This window comes from Eretmochelys imbricata, chromosome 4, assembly GCF_965152235.1.
Source record: "Eretmochelys imbricata isolate rEreImb1 chromosome 4, rEreImb1.hap1, whole genome shotgun sequence".
Classification (NCBI taxonomy): domain Eukaryota; kingdom Metazoa; phylum Chordata; order Testudines; family Cheloniidae; genus Eretmochelys; species Eretmochelys imbricata.
The window spans coordinates 17,209,073-17,231,343 of NC_135575.1; the positions used below are offsets into that span (position 1 = coordinate 17,209,073).

The 22,271-nt window shown below is 44.9% G+C and overlaps 1 protein-coding gene across 3 annotated transcripts in view; it reads left to right on the plus strand.

Annotated features, from left to right (window-relative positions):
* Window positions 1-6,051: 6,051 nt before the first annotated feature.
* The window catches only part of SEPTIN11 (septin 11), a 73,590-nt gene continuing 57,370 nt past the window's right edge, over window positions 6,052-22,271 (plus strand). For all 3 annotated transcript variants that reach the window (XM_077814913.1, XM_077814912.1, XM_077814914.1), the window contains exon 1: window positions 6,052-6,179. In XM_077814913.1, coding sequence (XP_077671039.1) covers window positions 6,153-6,179 — 27 coding nt within the window. In that variant the 5' untranslated portion in view covers window positions 6,052-6,152. The remainder of the gene's footprint in view (window positions 6,180-22,271) is intronic.

Consider the following 22,271-nt stretch of genomic DNA (forward strand, 5'->3'; position numbering starts at 1 on the left):
GTTTGTGTGTGGGGGGGCGGAGGGTGAGAAAACCTGGATTTGTGCTGGAAATGGCCCACCTTGATTTTCATACACATTGTAAGGAGAGTGATCACTTTAGATAAGCTATTACCAGCAGGAGAGTGGGGTGGGAGGAGGTATTGTTTCATGGTCTCTGTGTATATAATGTCTTCTGCAGTTTCCACAGTATGCATCCGATGAAGTGAGCTGTAGCTCACGAAAGCTTATGCTCAAATAAATTGGTTAGTCTCTAAGGTGCCACAAGTACTCCTTTTCTTTTTGCGAATACAGACTAACACGGCTGTTACTCTGAAACCTGTTAAAATGGGAGTACCCCATGGGAATACTGTGAAAAGTTAATATTTTTATCAACATCAATTAATTTGGATGCAACTTTTCTGTATTCCCTTGTTCACTATTCAAGAAGTAGCTCCAATAATCCCATTCTGCCTCCACAACCAGCTTTTCCTTCTGATGAATCCTGCACTGAAGTCGTAATCCGGTGTTTATGACATCAGTGCATTGCTGAGGAAATGACTGACTAATGCTGCCTAATCTCATAACTGCAGGATCAAATAGGAGAGAGTGATAGATTATTAGGGTAAAAAAAATTAAAAGAACTATATTTGATTCTGAAGATAGGGTGACAGTTTTAATGGAGTTATGTGTAAGAAGGATATATTTCTAAAGTCCCCCCACTCCTGATGTGGTAGTTCCCCTTAATAATTTCTGGCTGCATTTTCCTGCTTGATATATTGTCTGTCACAGCACTCAGACATCCTGTTCATTCTCAGCTTGGAACATTCCCAGCCAGGCTTGTTCCTAGCTTAGAATTGATCAAAAACAGCAAAGAACATTGCCATTAGTAATACAGCCAAGGATAAACATGGGTAAGTGGAGTTTACCCGCTTCTCATTTGGTGACTTAGTTTAGTTTAGTTCAGGAATTTACCCACTTCTTCTTTTTATACCACTGCATCACTTCCCTCTCTCCTCCTACACAGATAGTCCTTGATCTTGCAAATGCTGTCCTTGAAGTTAATGGAACTGCTCATACAAGTAAAGCAGCTGCATAAGTGTTTTCAGGATGGGGGTCATACTCAGAATTGCATCATGAGGCCAGGTATATGTATAAATTTGCACTGCTTTAGATAAACTGGTTTACTTAATCTGGTGCAAACCCCTGCACGGACACACTTCAAAATAAGCCTGGTTTATACCAAACCATGAGTGTCCACACAACCTTTTGCACTGGTTTACTGAATCAGTTTAAAATCACACTTTAAGATTAACCTGGTGCAATGCTGCAGGCAGGCAAAGATCATGGCTTGGGTACAGTTAGTGTACAGCAAGCCGGGTGTGGATCTACAGCTCTCTAGCTTGCCATGCACTAAATTGCTGTGTGGACCCTGCTACGGTCCACAAAAAGGTCTGTAGTGCACTTTGACCAACTGCTGTTTATATGTTGATATGTTGCTCAAGGGTGTGAAAAATCCACACCCCTGCGAGATGTAGTTAAGCCAACCTAACCCCGGTGTAGACAGCGCTAGGTCAACAGAAGAATTCTTCCATTGGCCTAGCTGCCCACTCTCGGGGAGGTGAGATTACCGACACCGATGGGGATGGGAGAACCCCTCCTGTCATCTTCATAGGTAGTGAAGTGCTACAGTAGGGAACATGCAGATGTTGCATATTGAATGTAGACAAGTGGCTATGTTGCCATGTAGACAAGCACTTAGTACAGTCTTGTCACCTATAATCTTTTCCTTTGTCTATTCCAAGCTAAGTGGTTTAAAGAGATACTATTGTCTGTCCTTGGCAGTTTGTAATTGTTTGATCTCTCTCCTGTTGGTAATACCCTTCTAGATCCTTGAAGTTAATAAAGTTTAGCTCTTCATGGTTGCTGAGCAACTCTACAGCTCCAAAGGTCATTTCTGAGGGTTCTGGAGAAATTTGAAAAAAGCCCCTAGTAGAGCTGGTCAAAAATGATGGAAAAAAAGATGAATCAGTATTTCAAAAATAGACTTTTTTTTTTTAATTTAACAGTTCTCGCCCTTGACACAGGCTTTCTAGACACTCCCCTTTTAATGATACAGACTCCTCCACGTGTACTATACAAACAGGGCTGTCTTTAGGGACCCATATTCCTAGATTTTAAAGCACCAAGATTAAACAGATGGCAAATAATATTTCAATTTATCTTAAATGTCTATTTTCTCATTCAGTTTCATCTGAAAAATAGAATAGTCCCATAGTTACAATGAAACGATTAAAGGACTAGGCCAGGGGACCCCTTAGTTGCAAAATCATAGAGCTAGGAAAGTTCTGTTAGAGCAGTGATCTGCTTTCGGAGGAATAACTTGCAGTTCTCTTTGCACCAATGTCATTTTAGATTTGATGAAATGAAGGTGTGAAATCTTTAAAAATGTGCGGTCCCCCTTTCCAACTGAGCATCAGGGACACCATGCACTGCACGAGAATAACCCAAATCCAAACGGACTCTAGAAAATCTTTTTTATTGTTGGTTTATTTATTTGTCAACCTCTATACCCTAAACAACTGTATCCAGGAAGTCATCTACATGATACTATAAGAAAGAAACCTGATTCACAGCTCTCATAGTTGAGGAAGAAGGGGATGAGTCATCCTAGGGCTTGTCTAAATGAAGGATTTGTGCACTGGTGTAGCTACAGTGTAGCAGCCCAGTGGAAGGTCCTAGTTCAGAGAGGTGTTAAAATCAGGCTTCCGCTGGTGTAGCTGACCCAGGTGTTACAAAGGAGGTAAGCCGCACAGAAGCAAGTCACTACTTAGACCGCAGCAACATGTCTGCACTAAGGGGTTGTGCTGGTCCGGCTACATTCCCCCAGCGTAGGCCAGACCTGAGACTTGACATCCACTGAACTGAAAACTGACAATACTTTTCCTCTGGGAGAGCCACAGCCTAAGTTTCAGCTTCCTTTCACGTCTAGGGTTCCCAGGCCCTTAAAGTGGGATGAAAATCTTTGAGGAAAGAAAGCAGCCAGGCCCATATAGTCCTTTAAAAATAATAATTAATTAATTAATACTAATTAACAAAAGGCAGATCCCCCCCCCCCCCCACAAATGGAGAAAAACTTGTGCAAGAACTTTAAGGCCATCATTACACATCCTGACTATAAATGGAAAATACAGTGACAAATAGCATTGTAGTTACACGTCATGGGACTGCCTTAGGGCTAGAATGTGCACCAAGGCTGCAGCATACTGTAAGGTTGCTGCACCCCTCCAGGGAGCCGTGATCCTTTCCTTTCTCCCCTCTTGGTCCAGCAGGATAGTAATTTCCTGCTTGCCTAGGCTGACAGCTAACTACTGCCCTTTCCTGCCCAACCCCCTGCTGCTCCTGGCTCAGCTTTCCTGGCTGGAGCATGGTGTGGGGGGGGGGGGGGCAGAAAACTCTTCCCATATCACTCCTTTCCCTATGTGCTCCGAGTGCAGAGTAAGAGGGCATACAGAACCACTTGGACCTGAGTGGCCTGTACAGGGGAAGCAAGATGTGAGCTGACTCCCCCTGGAGCATGCAGTCTGGTCTATGATCTAGCCTTTTGTAAGAGATTGTGTGTGCATTACAATGTGTGGTGTGCATCACCTTGAACAGTAGTATGTAGATAACTTTCTGGATAAAGATATAAAATATTTAGTTAAAGGAGTGTGCATATGTACAGATATACACACAACATTTGTGTTATTAAGCATTATGTTACCAAGACATGGTTAATTATCACCCTGACCAATTTGCTTATTTGTTGTGCCCTTTTCCCTTATCCTCTGTTGGTGTGTGATTTTGACTTTCATCCTGGAAACACACAACTGTGTAACTTTATGTATTGCTGTAGTGCAATCGATTTCAGTGTGACTACTTGCATGTGTAATGTGAATGTGTTCAGGATCTGGCCCTTACACTGTAAGCTCTTTAGGGGCTCAGTTTTGCAAAATGCTGCATACTTTGGTCCTGGTCCAGCAAACTTCAAGCGTCTGGGTAGGCCCATTGAAGTAACTGGTACTGCTCATGTGCTTAAACTGGTGCTTAAGTGCTTTGCTTGATTGGGGGCAGACTGTGGAGCACTTCGTAGGACTGAGCCTAGGGTAATAACAGTGCCTCTTCTCTGAGTTTGGAAATCTCGGGCAGGAGCAGCAAGCCACAAATGCAGTGTTATTATTTAGTAACACTGCTTAAAAGTGGAAAAAAATCTTGATGAGGCCATCTTTACACATCATAAAGGAGCAGCACATTGCACAATTTTTCCTTGTTGTACAGTTCACCTTTTAGACTGCAAAGATGTCATTAGCTGCCATTCACAAGCTGCTCCAGCTCTGATGTGCTTTCTAATATTTTATGAAATCAGTGCCCCCCTCATTATCCAGGCACTGATGCTGACCTCACCGTGCAAAGGCTCTGCAGTGGTATGTCCATCGACTTTCAAATCCTTTTCTCATCTCCACATTTGTGATCTTAAAAAAAACAGATGAGTGATATTGTGAATGTCCCAGCTGAAGCAAGACAAATTTAGACTGCAAATAAGGTGTAAATTTTTAACAATGAGGCTAATTAACCATTGGAACAATATACACAGGGTCATGGTGGATTCTCCATCACTGACAAATTTGAAATCATGATTGGATGTTTATCTAAAAGATATGCTCCAGGAATTATGTAGGGGCAGTTCTATGGTCTGTGTTATACAAGAAGAGATCAGACTAGATGATCACAATGGTCCCTGCTAGCTAGGGACGCTATGAATCTATGAACACCACAAAGCCATTCACTCTATAAAGGGGAGTGCCAAATAAAGAGGATTTCTTTTCCAGCTGAGAGTAATGACAGTTCTCTTTCACATCTCCACCCTTTTCCTTACCCACTTTCATTATACAGAAACCTGTACAAGAGACCATCCCTGTTAGGTAATCTCCTGTTTTAAGAGACTGTGCCACAGTGTATCCAATGTAATGAGTAATTCTATTCCACCTGTATAACAGGACCACTTCCAAATAAATGCTACTTACAGGTCATGGGGTCAGGAATGATCTGTGTTTGCATAGCAGAGGCCTGGTCCAGGACTGGGATTCCTAAGTACTACTGCCAAATAAATAATTGGGGTGAGAGCCTTCCCTAATGGTTTAAGCTGGGATTCACTTTGATTATGAAGGATTGTTTATAAAGCACAGTGTGAGTGCTGGGTCTGTCCATACCCAAACAGAGACACAGTCCCTGCCCCAAGGATCTTACAGTGTCAGTTAGTCTGGCAAATGATAATTGGTCCTTTCCCAGGCACATATGTTTGTCTGGCAACACTCAGGAGGGAGGGACACAGATTCCAGGTGCAGAAGACACTGTTTAAAATTCCTGTAAATCCTTTACAGGCCTGGGAAATGCTGTGTGAAAATGTGAACCAGAAACAGAACTCATGGCAGCCGCCCAAGAGGGGGCTGTGCAGCCTGGCTGGGGTTTAATGCCCCTGCTCCCAGCGATCAGCTCTGCAAGGGGGGCAGCTCCCAAGGCAGAGCTCTGTGTCGGAGGCCAGGGGGCATGTGGGGGGGCACTGGCCCTTGTGACCCTAGTCACCAGGTAACCCCACAGGTGCTGGAACTGGGGGTGCAGGGCACCCCCGCCCCGGCTGGACGTGGTTCCCAGATAGCACAGCCAGGGTCACAGTTTGTTTCAATGGCTGGCAGCGACCCCCCCCCTTGCACACATGGTTCCCGGGGTGCCCCCCCCTGCACCCATGGCTCCCGCGCCGCCCCTTCGCCTTCCCCCGCGCGGCGGCTGCAGCAGGCCGGGCGGACGCGGGCACTCGCCGGCGCGCAGGGGAGGGCGCGTCCCGCCCCGCCACGCGCCCGGGGCTCGCTCTGCCCGCGGCGGCGGGGGAGGGGGGGGGGCTGCAGCGGGCCCCGGGCGCGCGGCCTGCGCGGGGACTGGGGCGGGGGCGGCTCCCCCCCGGCGCGGCCCCTCCCCCGACCCCCCCCCCCCGCCCCAGGCGCGCATGGGCCCGCCCAGCCGGGTGGCCATGTTGCGGCGGCAGCCCAGCGGGGGCAGAGCGCGAGCGGGACCTGGAGCGCGGGGAGCCGGGCAGGCTGGAGCCGGAGCCGGAGCCGGAGCCCCGGCGGCGCAGCGCGGGGATGGCCGTGGCGGTGGGGAGGCCCGCGGTGAGTGAGATCCGGATCGGGCCCTTGCGCTTCGCCTGGAGCCCTCCTTTGCCCGGGTCGGGTCTGTGTCTGTACAGCCCCGAGCACGGCGGGGTCCTGGTCTGCCCCGGCAGGGCTTCCAGCCCCGGGAGAGCACTCACCCCAGCAGGGCGATGCTTCCCCAGCCCAGGGCACAGACCTGGCGCCTGCCTTGGGCTTCCAGCGGGGCGGGCGGCGCCTCCTGGGTGGGAGATGCTTGGGGAGGTTTTCAAGCCGCCTATGCCCGAGCAGCAGTGGCGGTGAATTGAGCCCCGCAGGGAGACGCCTTCAAGGCTTCCTCCCTTGCGACAGTTGGGCGAATAGTTTATTCTCTGGACAAAGCGTGTGGTGTTGTGTGACCCGAGAAAGGGTAGCGTTGAACTGGAAAACAGAGGTGTTGGGGGAGAGCCGTGTAATGAATCTGGGTTAGCACGGCCGTGACCTGCCCTCTTTGCTTCCTCCCCAGCTATTCCCGAAAGAATAAAATAAATTAATAAATGGTGATGGTGACTCCATGTGGTCATTTGGCAGCTACAGCTTCTCCCCAGCAATTTCCCACAGTCAGAAAACCTACAGCTGCTGGATTTAAGTGCAACTGTAGATTGCGTCTAGGATTAATTAGGGAGGGAAAAACGCCCAGGATTTCAGATGTTTTTTTTTTTAGGGGGTTTTGTTTGTTTTGATATTTTGCTGATGGATTATCACTGAGTTTAGAAACCATAAATGAAAATGATTTCTTAGGATGAGCTTATAGCTTTTGCAGGTTTTGATGTATACCAGTTTGTTTTGATCTCTGGTTCCCACCGAGTTTTTCATACATGTTGGGAAGTACAAAAGCATTAAAAGTGATCTTACAAAAAAAGCTTTTATTGTGTTGAACTCACAGAAATGGGGGAGAAATGAAATGTTGACCAGATGAATGCGCTTTCATACACTGTCGAGAGGGGGAAGGGAAAGAAACTTGATTGACTTTTTCCTGTGCCTACCAGTAAAACAGATGTTGCACATGGAGCTGAAGATTTTAAATGTGGTAACTTTCATAATGTGAAAATGGTGTCTGTGTTCAAGATGTGACCTGGATCACACAGTTTCTGTTAGCATTCATTAGGTAATTATGGATCTAACAGGCTAATAAACTGCATATTCTGTGCATCAGAGTCAATGTATATGGTCCCTTAGCAGTGTTGCTGTAGAAGGGGAAGTTACACTGCTAAAGAAAACAAAACAAGAGTTGAAGTTTAATAACAGAACAACTATAATTTATGCTAGCTACTGGAGAGCCATAGCTGGCTGTGAAATGGGTCTCTAAGATCCCCGTTCAGCAAGGCGTTAAGCAAGTACTTACATTTAAGCTTGTACTTCAGCACAGGCTTAAATCCCACTGAAATCAGTGGGACATAAGCGCAGGCCTAAATGTGTTGCTGAATGGGAGCCTACAGATCAGAGTCTTCCAGGGCCATCTCATTAAGTAGGCTCAGAGCTTGTCTACACGCAGACTTGCACCAGTTCAATGTGAGGTGATATATAGAACTGATGTAGTGAAACTGATGCAAAAAGCTGTGGGGGGCATTCCTGTGTTGGTTTAATTTAAGTCCATGAGGAACAGGTGTCAGCTAAACCAAAATAAGCATTTCTTAAACCAGAATAATAGTGCCCCAGTGGAAATTTGCACCAGTTAAACTGGCTTCAAGTCTGTGTGTGTCGTGGAGCCCTCGTTGATTTCAATGGGGCTGCTTGCAGAATAAATTCCTACTCAAGGGGAGAAGAGTGGGGAAAATCTTTGGTTTAGAGTTAAGGTTGCCTAAGTGCAAAGCCTAAGGCAGTGTCCAGTTAGGTAACTTGCTGTATAGCACACAGTCTGTTAACCAGCTGTACTGCTAGACTCTGCTACTCCTCTAGAATCTCAGTTTCTGGGCTCTGCTGCTGAATGAGAACAGAGTTCTGCTCTCCTGAGAGCATCTCTAGAGAGTTGAAGTCTCATAGCCATGGTGGACCATTCTGTATGTGCAACTCCTTTAATCTAATCTTCTCTTCCCTACGTTTACTCCTGTGTGGGTATTGGGTTGGTGGGAGGGAGAGCTGGAGAAATGGTTAATTGTTAACACATTATACATGCGGAGAGGGTGAAGTTCCTCTTGTTAAATGTTTGCCTTTCAAACTCTGAATTTGGCTAATTTGTGTGTGTGTGTTTTTTTAAGTATTTGGGGTGGGGGGGAATGAAAGCTGAAGGAATGAAATTAAGAACAACTTAATCTGATTTAATGAGCCAAGATAGCATTCTTGAGTCGTAACATTTTACTGCTGAGATGGCCTAGGCAGGATATGATCTTTGTTACTTGTAAAACATGCATTAAAAAAAATAACTAGAACAAATATCTAACCAACTACTCCAAAGGAACTATATTTAATGATAGTCTAGTAGGCTGGCTACGAGTACTGAAAAGATGAAAGATTTTAAGGCCCTGATCCAGCAAACGATAATTCAATTTATGCACTGCATTGCCTTTGGTGGTACTAATTACAATGTGTAAAGTTAAACATGGGCATATGTTTTTGCAAGATTAGGGTCAGGGACTCCTGTGGGACTTTGCATCTGCTTAATATTATGCATGTGCTTAAGTGTTTTCAGGATCGTGACTTGACTTTTGTAGGAAGACCAATAGCTTAAATCCAAGAATACTGCGCAGGATGAAGCGCTGGAGTGCAAGTTTTACACGTGGGCTTTGGAAGATGATGATATAATCTGAACAGTTTTAAAAATGGTATTATCTTTATCCTTGACAATATATTAAATATACAGGAAAAGGGCTACCAATCACACCCATCGGAGAAAAATGAGAGAGAAAACAAAAGCACGGCTAATGGACTACTCGAATTTGTGACCTCTTTTAGGATCTTTGAGTATTTGTTGTTGCTGGCAGAATGTCAGACTTCGTTTAAAAAAAATAAAAAGCCATTGAGTGGACCCCAGGTGCTGAGTGCCCCTGGCACCCACTGATGTCAGTCAGAATTGTGGGTGCTCACCACCTTTGGAAAGCTAGGCCTCCTTGTGAATTAGCGGAAGGGTGCTCGTACCTGTGTGGCATCTTAGTTGTTTGGACAACTGGAAGAGTAGTTTATGGAAGGTGTTATGGAGTTGCGGATGGCTCGGAGACCTGGGAGTAGGGAGATGGGTCCAGGAGCAAATGTGGTTCACTCCTGCACCTTTGTATGGGGTGGGGTGTTCTGCTTCTGTCGTAGGTCCTTGTATGGCCCCATTACTGTGATAGCTGAGCACCTCGCAATCTTAGCACCCCTGTAAGGTAGGGAAGTGTTGTTATCCCCATTTTACAGAGGGGAGCTGAGGCCAAAAGAGATTAAGTGCCCAATATCACACAACAGGTCTGGCAGAGCAGGGAATTGAACCAGGTCTCCCGAGCCCCAGGGAGTAGCACCTAACCACTAAATCAGTCTTCTCCCTGCTTGCAATCTTCTTCTTTTTTAATTCTTAGGGAAATTCATTCAAACCTTTCTCCTTGTTGCTCCCACTCTTCCAGCTGGGCCCTGGTGTGAACAGTGTGTCCCCTGTTGTTCCCCCCCCCCCCGCACATTGTTGCCATTGCTATCTCAGGTTGAACTGCGAGTGATGTCGGCACCCAGCAGGCCATCTTCCCTAGGGCTAGTTGCTCGGTGAAGCAACTGTGGGAAACTCTTGGAAGATGTCCCTTGCCACAGAGCAGTTGGCTTTAAAGTCAAAGGAGGACCATTGAAATGCCAAGGCTCATTAAGCAGCTTCAGTCTGAGAAACAAATGTTTGCTTAGACAGGAGGCATTTTGAAATGTCCCCTCCCCCGCCCCCAGATTCTGCTTTTCTGGCTCATTGTCCACACTGGAAGCAATCTGGGTTTTTGTTGCTGCTTCGTCCTTGGAATCTTTGCTTCTCTAACAATTGCAAATGCAGGATGGGCACAAGGGTTTTATCTGTTTTGTTTTGTTTTGTTTTTAATTAGTGGCAGAAATCCTGTCGTGGGGGGGGGGGGCGGAGAGAGCAGGGGGAGGTGCTGGGAAGAGACAGGCTTACTCTTTCGTCTGACCCTCAGCAGACTTGTCTGCCTTTGCAACATCCATTGTCTTCTCTGGTTGGATCTGCTCTAGGTGCTGAACCATGTTAGCACAATGGTTCTTCCTGGAAAGGCGCTAAAACAATTTCAGGTCCCAGCATGGATGGGTCCCTCTCCTGGAAGTGCATAATGATGATCCAATCTAAATTCGCCTGTGCTGTAGCGTTCACAATTAATACCAATGAAGCACCCTCCTGACCGGATGGGAAACGCACGCGGACAAGCATGTTGCAGGGAGCCTTGTTCTCACAATAAATGAAGTGATGGCAAAAAGATTCCCAGATCACTAGTTACAACAGTGTTCTATAGACTGTGCAATCACGTGGCTGACGGCCCAGTGTGCACTGGGATTTGAAACAGACAGGGTATGCCTTCCTCAGAGGGGAGAGCTCAATGACTCTTCAGAGCACTCTTCCAAGGAGATTAGAAGGTTGCTGGGATATTGGCTTCCCTCCATTGCTTGCACCTTATTCCCCGCTCCTGGAGGGTGAAGACCTGTAGGCTAGCAGAAACCCAAATGGTGCATAGGAAAGCATGATGTGGAGAGCGACTGCTGCCCTGTTCTGCCATCTGCCCTAGTCATCCTATGCCCATCGTCCGGGCCCTGAGCATGTGGTTCTTGTGCAAAGGGGCCTGTTGGCTCAGGGGAGACCATGCCACTGAGATGCTGTTTCTTCTCTGCTCCATTGAGTGTCTGGAGGCTCTTCTAAGCCATGTTGCACTCCTCGACACGCCAGAGCACCGGGCAGCGTGTGGCCCAGGATTAGCATCATCCTAGAGTGAGTTTTACACACAGTTCGGGTTAACATCATTTGGACTCTAGGATAGACGACGTCTGACTGACCACTGCGGTGTGCTGTGTTTAAAATATATATATATCTCTCCACAGAAGGGGGATCAATTCCCTGCAATTTTTTACAAGTATCACCATGTTTTTCCTGTAAATTTTTGTGTCTCTGCACCCCCACAGCATCTCTTTGGACTTCCATTGAAATTGCCTCAGCTGCGCCAAAGTGAATTCTAAAAACCAACTGTTGCAACAGCAGACAAGTAGCCAAGAGACTATTCTCACCATTTCACTGAAAGTACATTATCTTGCAGCTCTCTGACCTAATGTCCTAGGGATTTCTTATCCAAAAATCTAAACCCATTCTGTTTAGAAGAGAATCCTTTTCTGTGAACGTGTATCCTAGCTCTGTTGAAGTCAATGGGACTCAGTGGGAGTTAGGACTAGTGCACGTTGATCTGTTTGCAGGACTGGGCCTTCTATTTTCTACTTTCATCTCCTGTAATCACTGATAAGATCATGTCAAGGGGCACTCCAGGGATTTTCTCAACTGATTGCTTATTTCCTTAACTCTGTATGTGTTTTTGTACATGTGAATTCACCGTCTTTCTGTTTCTGCTTCCTTGTTTTAGTTTGATTCTATTTGCTATTTAAAATCTATTAGTAAAATCTTTTTTTAAAGAAACAGTCCATTTGCTCCAAAATCATAAATATTTTCTTTACCAGTTCCGGTCATGTGCCCTCCTCAACAGTTATATGCAAAGAGCTCATTTTAGAAATCTGTTTTTTTTTTTTTTTTTTTTTTTTGATCCAAACATCCTCTTCTTTGGAAATTGGTTACTCAAAACTGATTCCTGAACAGCAGATGCAAAATCCTTTTGTAAATCTGTTTGTATTTGGTCCCTTGCACTCCTAAGGAACAGTAATTGCTCTTATCATAAGAATGTTCCTTTTTTTTTTTTTAATTCTTCCACTGAATCTATGTATTGAATCCTGAAGGGAGTCTTCAGAAATGGTTGACTAGTTCCAGGCTGATATTTTTCCCATTAGGTGGCTGATCTAGCTCTATTGAAGTTGATGGGAGTTTTGCCATTGAGTTCAGTGACAATAGGATCAGGCCGCAGTTACCTTTTGCAGTTGACAAGAGATTCAGTGTCTGGGCTGAGTATATCAAAAGCTTGACTCAAACAGCTGAACATAATTCCAGTCAGGTTTCCAAGATCTCTACCCATGGCATCATCCATTTATATTTTTAAACAGTATAAAGATGAGGCAGGGATCAGCCTTATGAAGACTGCTTTGATAATTACAAAGAAGCTTTCCACTTTTTTTTTATTTGCAGTGATAAATTGCAGAGCGTAAGCTGCACTGAAGAGTGAACTGAAAATCCCTTATTACGTTGTTAGATGGTTGTACACACTGCTTCCTCCCACAACCTAGTCTTTGCATTTCATATCCTCTTCCTTAACTGATCTGAACACCCATCCCTTGGAATTTGAGTGTTAGTATCACGCCGTAAAAATTATGGGTTGGGTTTTGTTGGGTTTTTTTGGTGTGTGTGTTTTTTTGGTTTTTTGTTTGGGCCAAGCTCACATGAATGAAGAATGCCATAGTTACAATTATGGCTTTTTTTCCAGTATGCTATTTGGCAGGCAACAGCCTGGTTTGGCAAGTGAGAGACTTGCAACCTGGAAAGGCACTGGCATCTGGCTATCATTGAATTGGCTATCACCTTTTGGCACCCTACTGTAATAACAGCGATTTACCCAAGATACTTCAGACTTGTACAGGAAACAGGTTGTCACCTGGTAGCTACTGAGGCTCCACAAAACTGGAACTGTCTTTTCTCTTGTTTGTTGTTGCTTCATATCTTTGAGAGTCTCTTGTCTTGATTTTTTTCGATTGGTAGTATTTGATCTATAACACACATGTTTAAAAAGAAACTTTATTAGTAATTCGGGTCAAGATTTTAAAAAGTGGCTAGTTTTTGTTTTTGTCTAAGAGTTTTTTGGTTCCCAAGCTGAGACGTATTTTATTCAGAAAGTGCTGAGCACCCACCTTCAGAAAATTGGGCCCCTATAGATGCAAAGTTGAGATACCAAAATAATCCTCTAATTTGGCCAGCTGTGTAACACAGGCCGTATTTCACCCAGTGACCTCTGCATTAAGCCCACTAACCTGGGTAGAAGGGGCAGTGTGTGTACGGGTGTAATATATTTATCTATCTTAGAAAGACCTCTGATCTGCTTTAAATGATGGAGACTTTACCACATCTTTTGATGATCTGTTCCATTGGTTAATTACACATACTGTTAAAAAAACAGAACACCCCTCTTCCCTGCCCACCATTACTACTTATTTCCAGATTGAACTTTGCTCAGCTCAGCTTTCGGCCATTGGATCTCTCTGTTTGATTAAAGAGGCCTCCAGATCTTCATCTGGGGCAGGTACTTTAAGGGTGTCTTAAATTGAGTACCTGAAATCACTAGTCACTTCAAAATCCAGGCCAACAATTTCAGTTTTGAACATTTTCCCATCTTGTGTCCAAACAAAATAATGAAGTTAAGGACTTTACCAAATTGGGGGTGGGGGGATAGCTTTATCCCATCGTTTTAGGGGTTTTTTTCAAGGCATTAGATTTCAGTTTAGTACTGACAATGGCTTTTTTCAAGTATGTTTCCAATCTTCTGTAGGTAATACTGTATCTAATCTGAGAAATCCTTCATGCTTTGAATATTTAAAGGAATTCATGTCTGCCACAAAGTGTCTTTTATTACAGAAAGAGCAAACCTAGTCTTGCTGTGTTTCATCTGTCTCATTAATATTGAGTACGTGGCACTTTAATATGGCAGCTGAGGCAAAGCAGGAATTTCAGCAACTATCTGACAACTGCAAGCTGAGAATTAACTGGCATCCTAGTGCGATCTGCTATATATAAAATAATTTGCACTTTCCAGTAGCATTTGACCTAATTTACAATTTCTTTTTAACCTGTTTTTGGAACCCTGGATTAGTCAGACACGAGGAGCCTAAGTGTTCAGTGTCTGCCACCCTATGGCACAATTTTCAAAGGTGCTGAGCACCCACAGATCCCGTTGAAGTCCATAAGAGTTGAGGGGGCCCAGCACTTTTGAATACTACCCCCAGTACGGCCTGATTCGGCCGTGTATACTCCTGTTCAAGTGCTGACTCTCACAAGGAGTCTCAAAGCAATGGTGGAAAGAGCTGCACTGGCACGAAGGGGTGTGTGAACCCAGCGGATCTGTATGTCTTGTATGAAGTTGATATGGCTAGCGCTGAGGATATCATGGGGCATGGAGACTTGGCTGTTGTAACGGCCCCTAAGGGCAATCGGCAGCTGTGCAGAGCTAAGTTTGCTGAAGTGGTCCATAGCTGACCTAAGATAAGAGGACACAAAGGTCTCATGAAAATCCATCTCCATCCCTGTGTGCCAAGCTCAGGGATCGGGATGAGCTTTTTATTTCGATGGGTGGAAAATGTCTTGACATGGACGCACTGATAGAAATTAGAACTGCAAGAACCCCCACTGCCTGCATCGGATAGAACGTGCTTTCCGGGTTCGTGACTGTCTGTTGAGTTGCTCATTTAAAAGTTTGAGGTGAGCCCTCAATACACCTCCAGTTTCAAACACCCACAAGCTGTGGGCCCAGTCTCTGTAACAGGCTGAAATGAAGCTGGGGGGCTGTCATTGTGTTGCTGGTGGGCATGAGCAACCACCACTGACTTTAATGAGAGTTACTCACATCCCATGGAGGGGAAACGTGGGTCTGGATACAACTTACCCGTGGGGAAAGTTCAGGTGTGGATCTGAACTTTGGCTCTGAGCCAAAAGCAGTAATAAAGCCCTCCTGATGCTTTGAATTTACAAGGAAGCTGAACTGAAAGATGAAACCAAGCTGTTTCTCAGAGACGTGCCATACTTCCTGGACACGCACTGATTGTCACAGTGGCAAGGGATGCTGGTTAAGCAGACTTCACAAATCTAGAGTTTCTCATATTCTTGAGCCTATGTGTGTGTCCCCTCCTCCCCCCAAAGCAATTTATACCTTCCTGTTTGAAGCAGGAGTATCTAGTAATAGTACTATGTGTTAAGAAGTATGTATTTACTCTTCCCTATGTAATTAGAGGCAGTGGGGCGTAGTGGACAGTGCACTGACCTGGGATTCAGAAGGCCTAGGTTCTAGTCCCAGCTTTGCCACTGGTTTACTGGGTGACCTTGGACAAAGTCATGTTGCCTCCTTGTGCCTCAGTTTTCCCCATCTGTAAAATGGAGACAATTGAACTCCTTTGTAAAATGCTTTGAGATCTATGGATGAAAAGTGCTATAATAAATTATTTAGAACCTGAGCCAGTCCCTATTGGACTTAATGGGAGTTTTGCCACTCAAATGTTTCATCAGCCTAATTCTAGTGATTACTTAATACTGGCACAAAACTAATATATTGTGCAACTGCTTTTTTGAGAAGACTAAATGAGTGATTTTAGCGAATAGCATAAATAAACCTGCTCTGTGAAAATCCAAGGTAACTCCACTAGTGGAACTGGTGGCAGGATTTGGCCAAACATTTCAACCATTTTGTTTGAAAAACATTTCAAATCTTTGAGCACTCATCTGCATGCTCTACGGAAGGGCATTCTTTTAAATACATAAATTATTCCACACCCCGTCTGCTGCAACATCCATTAGCTGTCAGTGGAGCCCTGCAGAAAGGTTACACGAGAGCCAGCGACCAGCCCTGCAGCTGCACTGTAGAGCTTGCCACCAAATTCTGCTTTGAATGCCCAACCCAGTCTTTGCTTTGCTTCTTTTTAAAAAAAGAAAAGTCTCTATACCGAATTATTTATTATTGTCCCTTTGCCAAGGCTTGTTGTGAGCTCTCAGGCTGTAACCACTGCTCTTAGTAAGGAAACATGAAAATAAACTCCGCCATTTTTAATATAACATTTTTTGTGATTTATCCCCGAGAGAGAGAGAATTTTCAAGCTATTTTTCAGATGCTTCCAAACACGTATTCCAGCTACCACAACATGCAGAAGGAAAAATCTAGAGCAGCTATTCGGATTCTCTTCCTGGATACTTCAGCTAAACACATACCTGCCAGCATCTGAAATCTTATGACCTTATTTATGAGACAAAAATAGGGCCAAACCTCCTCACTTCGTTGAAATATGCTGTAAAAGGAGGAGAGATTTTTCGAAGGATGAAATGGAAAAGACTGCAGCTCTACTGCCAAACAAGAACAAAAAAACCCAGGGTGCTTGATCCTCCATTGCTTTGTGCGTCTATAGTCACCTACCCCTGTGCAAAGCAAGTCTCGTATATTATACCCACTTTGCATGGAGTAAAGTCATGGAATCACAGAAATATAGGGCTGGAAGGGACCTAGAGAGGTCATCTGTCCATCCCCCCCATGCTGAGACAGGACCAAATATACCTAGACCAGCCTTGGGAGCTGTTTGTCTCTCTAACCTAGTATTTTAAACCTCCAGTGAGGAGGTCATGGCCTCCTTAGTTGTGGGGTTAGCTGAGAACCTCAGGGACTCTTACACAATGACAGCTTCATGTGGTGAGCATTACAGCATGCGACCTATGTTATCAGGATAAGCTTGTAATCTCAAACAACACCGTTTCAGTAGAGATGCTGGGGACAGACAGCCCAAGCCGGGTCGCAGTCCCGCAAACTGCATCCACACGGACAGAGTCATGTCCTTGTGCCTGGGCAGAGTCCCATGTGGCTCCAGCTAGGTGTCAAGATATTCCTAGCTGACTCCAGCTGCCCTCGCTCTGTAAAAATTAGATACTAAAGTAGGTAACCAACACAACAGGTCATGGCAATTCATTTTCTAGCTTGGCCATCGACAGCTCAAGCAGATAATTGTGAAGCGGGTAGTGGCCTAGCCAAAAACCAAACACAAAAGGCTGTCACAGAGACTGAGTCAGACAAGACAAGATGCACAAAGTTAGTAGGGGCAGACACTAGTCTATTATGTTTCATCTCCTCACAACAGGGTGGATTAAAGGACCTGATAAAGAGGCACAATAAATCCACAGCTTTATGAGCCATACCGGTCCTAGAAGACAAACCCACCCAGCGGAAAGTTCAGCTTGCTCCAGAAAGATACAGAGAGGGGCAGAGTAGCTCAGTAGAAGTCATACAAATGAGCTCCCTGCATCCCATGGTCACAGGCTTACTAGTTCTCTGTCTCCATAACTAGGGCACAATTCTCATGTGTGGCCCAAGCTTTACCGTGGCTTATTAAAGACAGATATAGATGTTACTAAAGTAAATTATCTGTAGTTAAATGTTTCTTACTATTTGGAAACGAGTAAACTTGCAAATAAAGTCCACACGTCTGTATTAGCACAGTCAAGGGCAAGTAAACTCAATTGCAGATTCTTCTCTAGCTGGCTGAGTTTCATCAGCTGACTGAAGAGCCTGGCTAAGCATCAGGAAGTCAATGTAGGTTCCTGTGGTCCTTTCCAAGAACAAAGCTCCAAAGATTACCATATATGGCAACGGGCAGGGTGATTCCCAGATGATGCTCTTAGGAATGTGGAATGCCATGTTAGGTGGTCCATGGCATCTCCAGTCAGGATAGAGGTATGGACATTCTTCCCTCGAGATAGGGGATTGTGGACCATGTTCTCGAGCAGCTGTGGAGACTCATCTCAGCTAGATCATGCCCAGAGAACCAGCCTTGATTGTAACGTTTCCTGGGTTTGAGCTCAATCTGAAAACATCTACTCCCAGGGCTAGTCCCTACAGTGCGACTGGTCCCGTTGATTCCCATGGGAAACAAGCCCCATTTTTAAATGGGGAGTGGGATGGGGAGGGGAGTATTTTGTTCTCATTTCAGAAATTCCTTTTTAAAAAAAAAAAAAAACATATACAAACCAGTTACGAATGGGTCTCAAACATTTATGCAAGAGATGGCAGCAGCCCCAGCCATTGGTTACATACAGGCAGGTAATGGGAGATAATTTTAAATGTATGTGATTTACTACTTATACGCTGGACCATAACTGCTTGGGTCTAGTGTACAGAGTTACTTTGGACACTTATTGTGCATTTAGAAGGGCACACAAGTTCCTTATTAAGGGCCTGATTCTGTTCCCCTTCCCCACATCCAGCTGTGCTTTTTATTATGCAGGTAAGTCCCACTGAAATCAGGAGGAGTGCTTGTAGTAGCCACATCCTAAAGTCTCATTTCCCTACTCATGGCACTCATTATTTACTGTAGTTTAGTTGTTCTAATCATCACATCAAAGTGCTTGATGGTGCCACTTAAGCAGCGGCCGGCAGGCACGCTGTGACTCAGAGGGACAGAATGCTGCTGGAGATGCCTGGCGTGCAGATAGAGTGAGCTCCTCAACACCCTCCAAATGGCCAGTCCGCTCCGCTGCCCAAGGCAGTGCCATCCATAGCTGCTCCCCATCCCCTTCAGAGCACGATGCAGCCCTGAGGGTGTAATGACGGATGCCCAGATCTTCCCACCTCCGTGTGGTTCAAACCCCCATTACTCCCGCACTGAGTAGGAGACCCAGTTATGGAGCAGGACCCCATAGTGTTAGGTGCTGTACAACAGTGCTTCTCAAGGTATCTGATGCGGGGGACCGGCAGTTTTTTTTTCCAGTGTGCGCGCAGACCGGCAGGCGATGGCTCGTGGACTGGCACTGGTCTGCGGACCACCACTTTGAGTAGCACAACTGCTACAAATCCCAGCAAACTATTGTGTGAGAGCAGGGAGCACGACAGGGAAACGGTCAGAGGGGAAAGACTGCAATATCTGCAAATGTCACACCCCTACGCCTGGGGTCGGTTCCTTTCGCAGAGCAGTGAAGGGCTGTGGAAAGAATGCTCTGCAGCTGGAGGGTGGCAGGGACAGTAAGCGTGTTCAGAACCTTGCAGCCTTTGCATGCCATAAGATGTGGGAAGCAAAGGCCTGAGTAGCTTGCAGGGAAAGACTTCAGCTGTTGGCCCCTCCCACGCAGCCTTCCTGACCCCACATTGTTCACTGTCCAGAAAATCTCCAGCTCTGAGTGCCCCACAGGCATTGAATCACTTCGTCTCGCCGCTGCTGAGGTTACGTCAGTCGTGTTCTCAGTGAAATGGGGATGAGTCGGCTGAGGGCTCATCTGCGCGCCCAGAAGTACAGGTGCAAGCTGAACTGGTCTAAGCCAGGTTTATACCAATGTAAGAGTGTCCATCTACAAAAGTGCACCTGGTCAACATCACACCGTTCCTTCAACTGGCGCAGTGTTGGGTGTAGAGCAGGCCTGAAATACAGACGGGTTAAGGGCCATGTTTACAAAGGGGTTGAGGCAGCTAAAGATGCAGATAGGTGGCTAGTGGGATTTTCAGACATGCCTAAGAAGGGCCCATTGACTTGTCCAGTGTTACTCAGAGTAACAGACCTAGGAATCGTGACAGTGGGAATTTTCGGCAATACTTTTATGACCGCCCATTCCCCACATGTGCCTCAGTTTCCCCAATATGCTGAATTGTTTCCCAGTGGGTGGAAAAGGACTGTTTGCTCTCAGGGCAGGCCAAGGAGCCACAGGTATGAATGTCACTTAGTTATTTGAGTTGGGATGGGTCATTAAAAGGGACTGGCCAAGGCCAATCTCATATCCTCGAAGACAATCACCAGGACATTGACACTTAGCAACCAGCGACCCAAAAGGAGAAGGATTTTCCCACCTCTCAGCAGGGAAGCTGAGCAGCATCCCCCCAGCTGGAGAAAAATGGACAGGGGAGATGCGAAGGGGGGAGTGGGGCACAAAAGAGTTGGCTGCTGAAAGGCGTCAGAGCTCTCACCTTCGATCTGATCAAAGAGGTCAGACAGAGACCCCTTGAACAGGGGGATTTACTACAGCTTGGCTGGGCTCTGGGCTAATCAGAAAATACTAGAGCTGTGCATTTTTCTCTCTGCTAGCGTAAGGACTTCTTTTGCTGGGTTCCAGTTGATAAATAAAGAAGCCTGTTTTGACAATACTGTTTGAGTGTCACTGCAAATGTTTGGTGAAGAGTGTACAAGTCTCTGCCAGGCGGCTCTCTGTTGGAGTTGCTGAGTGGCGGTGTGAAGCCAGAGTGCTAGATCCTCAGAGGTTCAGTCTAAGGAGGCAGTGATGCCACATGCCTTGCCTTGGAGGAAAAGTGAGATCCCTTGGGGGTCTGGTACACTGAAGGGGTTCCTCCTATGGACTGTGGACAAGCTGGGGGATCTTGTGGATCTGTGACATCAGGGTGGATTGATTTTTTTTTAATTTTTTTTTAAATCAAGTTGATTTAAATCTGTGATTGAAATCATGGCATAAATCACCAAGTGGAAAGCCTTGAGTTGAATAATTGAATGTAATTAACTTTTCCCTTTGTGCATCAGTTATTTTCTAAAGAAAGGTGCATTCTCATTGGTAGACATAACCATTAAAACATCTTGACTGAGAGCTAAATGGATCCTTTACACTAGAATTGGTACATCTTTTTGCTACCTAGGAGGGTACACTATAGTTATGCATTTATTTAAGGAATTATATAGCTTAATATTTTTCAATTCTTATTAGTTGTACAATTTTAATATGTTAGAAAATGGTGAATGATTGCTTATTTACTAGATAATTAACTTTTTGCTTATGATTTGTGTCAAGCTGCATTAGGCTGGTAACTGGAATTTAATTAAACACAAAACATACACAGTTTATTTTTATGAAACAAAACAACCTTACATCTTTTGGAAACATGAACTTCTTTTTTCAAAACTTGTTTCACATTTACAGTGAAATGATTTATGAAACAGAGGGATTAACTGTAGTCAGTGAATTAAATGGATTGTTTCAGGTCAGCCTGGGAAAATTTTTAAATATGCCCAAGTAAAAGTGACTGGGGCTTAAGTTTCTACTCACCTAAGTCTCTTGAAAATGAGGGAGTCTCCTAAGTTACTTAGGCTGAGCTATTGCTGCATATTTATAAAGTTTGATCTCAAAAGTTTGATGTTTCCCCCCAATTCTTTCTTTACATGGCTAAGCAGCCTTTAAGACAGAGTTTTTGATACGGGTTCGTGGATTCAGCAAATTTTTTATTTAGAAGTTTTAAGAGATTATAAGTTCAGGACTTAACATGTTTTGTATTAAATTCAGATTGTGTTGCAAACAGGTTTGCTTTAGAAAAGAAAAACATAATTAATAACAGCATAAAAATCTAATTCAATAAAAAATTGATTCATCCATCCCCCCAAAATCTTTTTATTTTATTTGTATCCACCCTGCTAGAAACAGACCACAGGTCCTTAGGCTCCCGGCCTGGTGCATTACCCACAAAGCCATCCTTCATGTCCTCTTGCTTAGCAGCTTCAGGAGTGCCAGAGGTGGCAGCTGTCCGCACAACGCTTCCATGTGTCTTATTCAGCTTTTTGCCAAGTGCCTTCTACGTGACTGAGCTGTGTGAATAATTAATACTAGCATTACCTCGTGTGGCCAGCGGCCTTTAGGGGACTCGCTGTCCTTTATTAGATGGTGCAATGTGCCCACTGACGTTGGCTACAACCACCGAATAGAGCAGCCCCTGCCCTGCAGTGTGAGGGGTGAGTTTGAAGCTGTCAGGAGAGAACAGTTCAATGGGTTTTGGGGGTCAAAGCAGTTGGCCTCATAGGCCAGTATTTATTACTAGGTGATTATTTGCTGCTACTCTTCTTGTTACAAATAGCACTGCTTTCTGTTGCAGAAAGCCACCTATGTTTGATGGGATAAAATGCAGTGCAACCCCAAAAGGTTCTTGAGCTTTGAAATGCATCATGAGATGGCCAGACTTATAACTCTAATCAAGTGTATTGCAAAACCAAGAGCCTTTCAAATATGCTTAAAGAGGCCACTTCTGTAACAACTGCTTGAACAAAACTGTAGTGGTAGCAAGACATATTGAAACAACCCAGTAACTTTTTTTAGAGAGAGGGGATGGGGGTGTGGGTGTTAAAGGAACCCACATAAATCTTATGTTGACTTTATTCATTAACTGCTTCAAATTGTAGATGTAGCTTGTATTTAATAACTGAAGAAAGGGAGTTTGGACCTGATTCTCCCCTCCAACTTGTGCGATCGTGTTAGTGCAAAGTGCTACCAAATGAGAGGGGCAGTGTTCTATACTCACTTTGCATAGTTGTTTACATCAG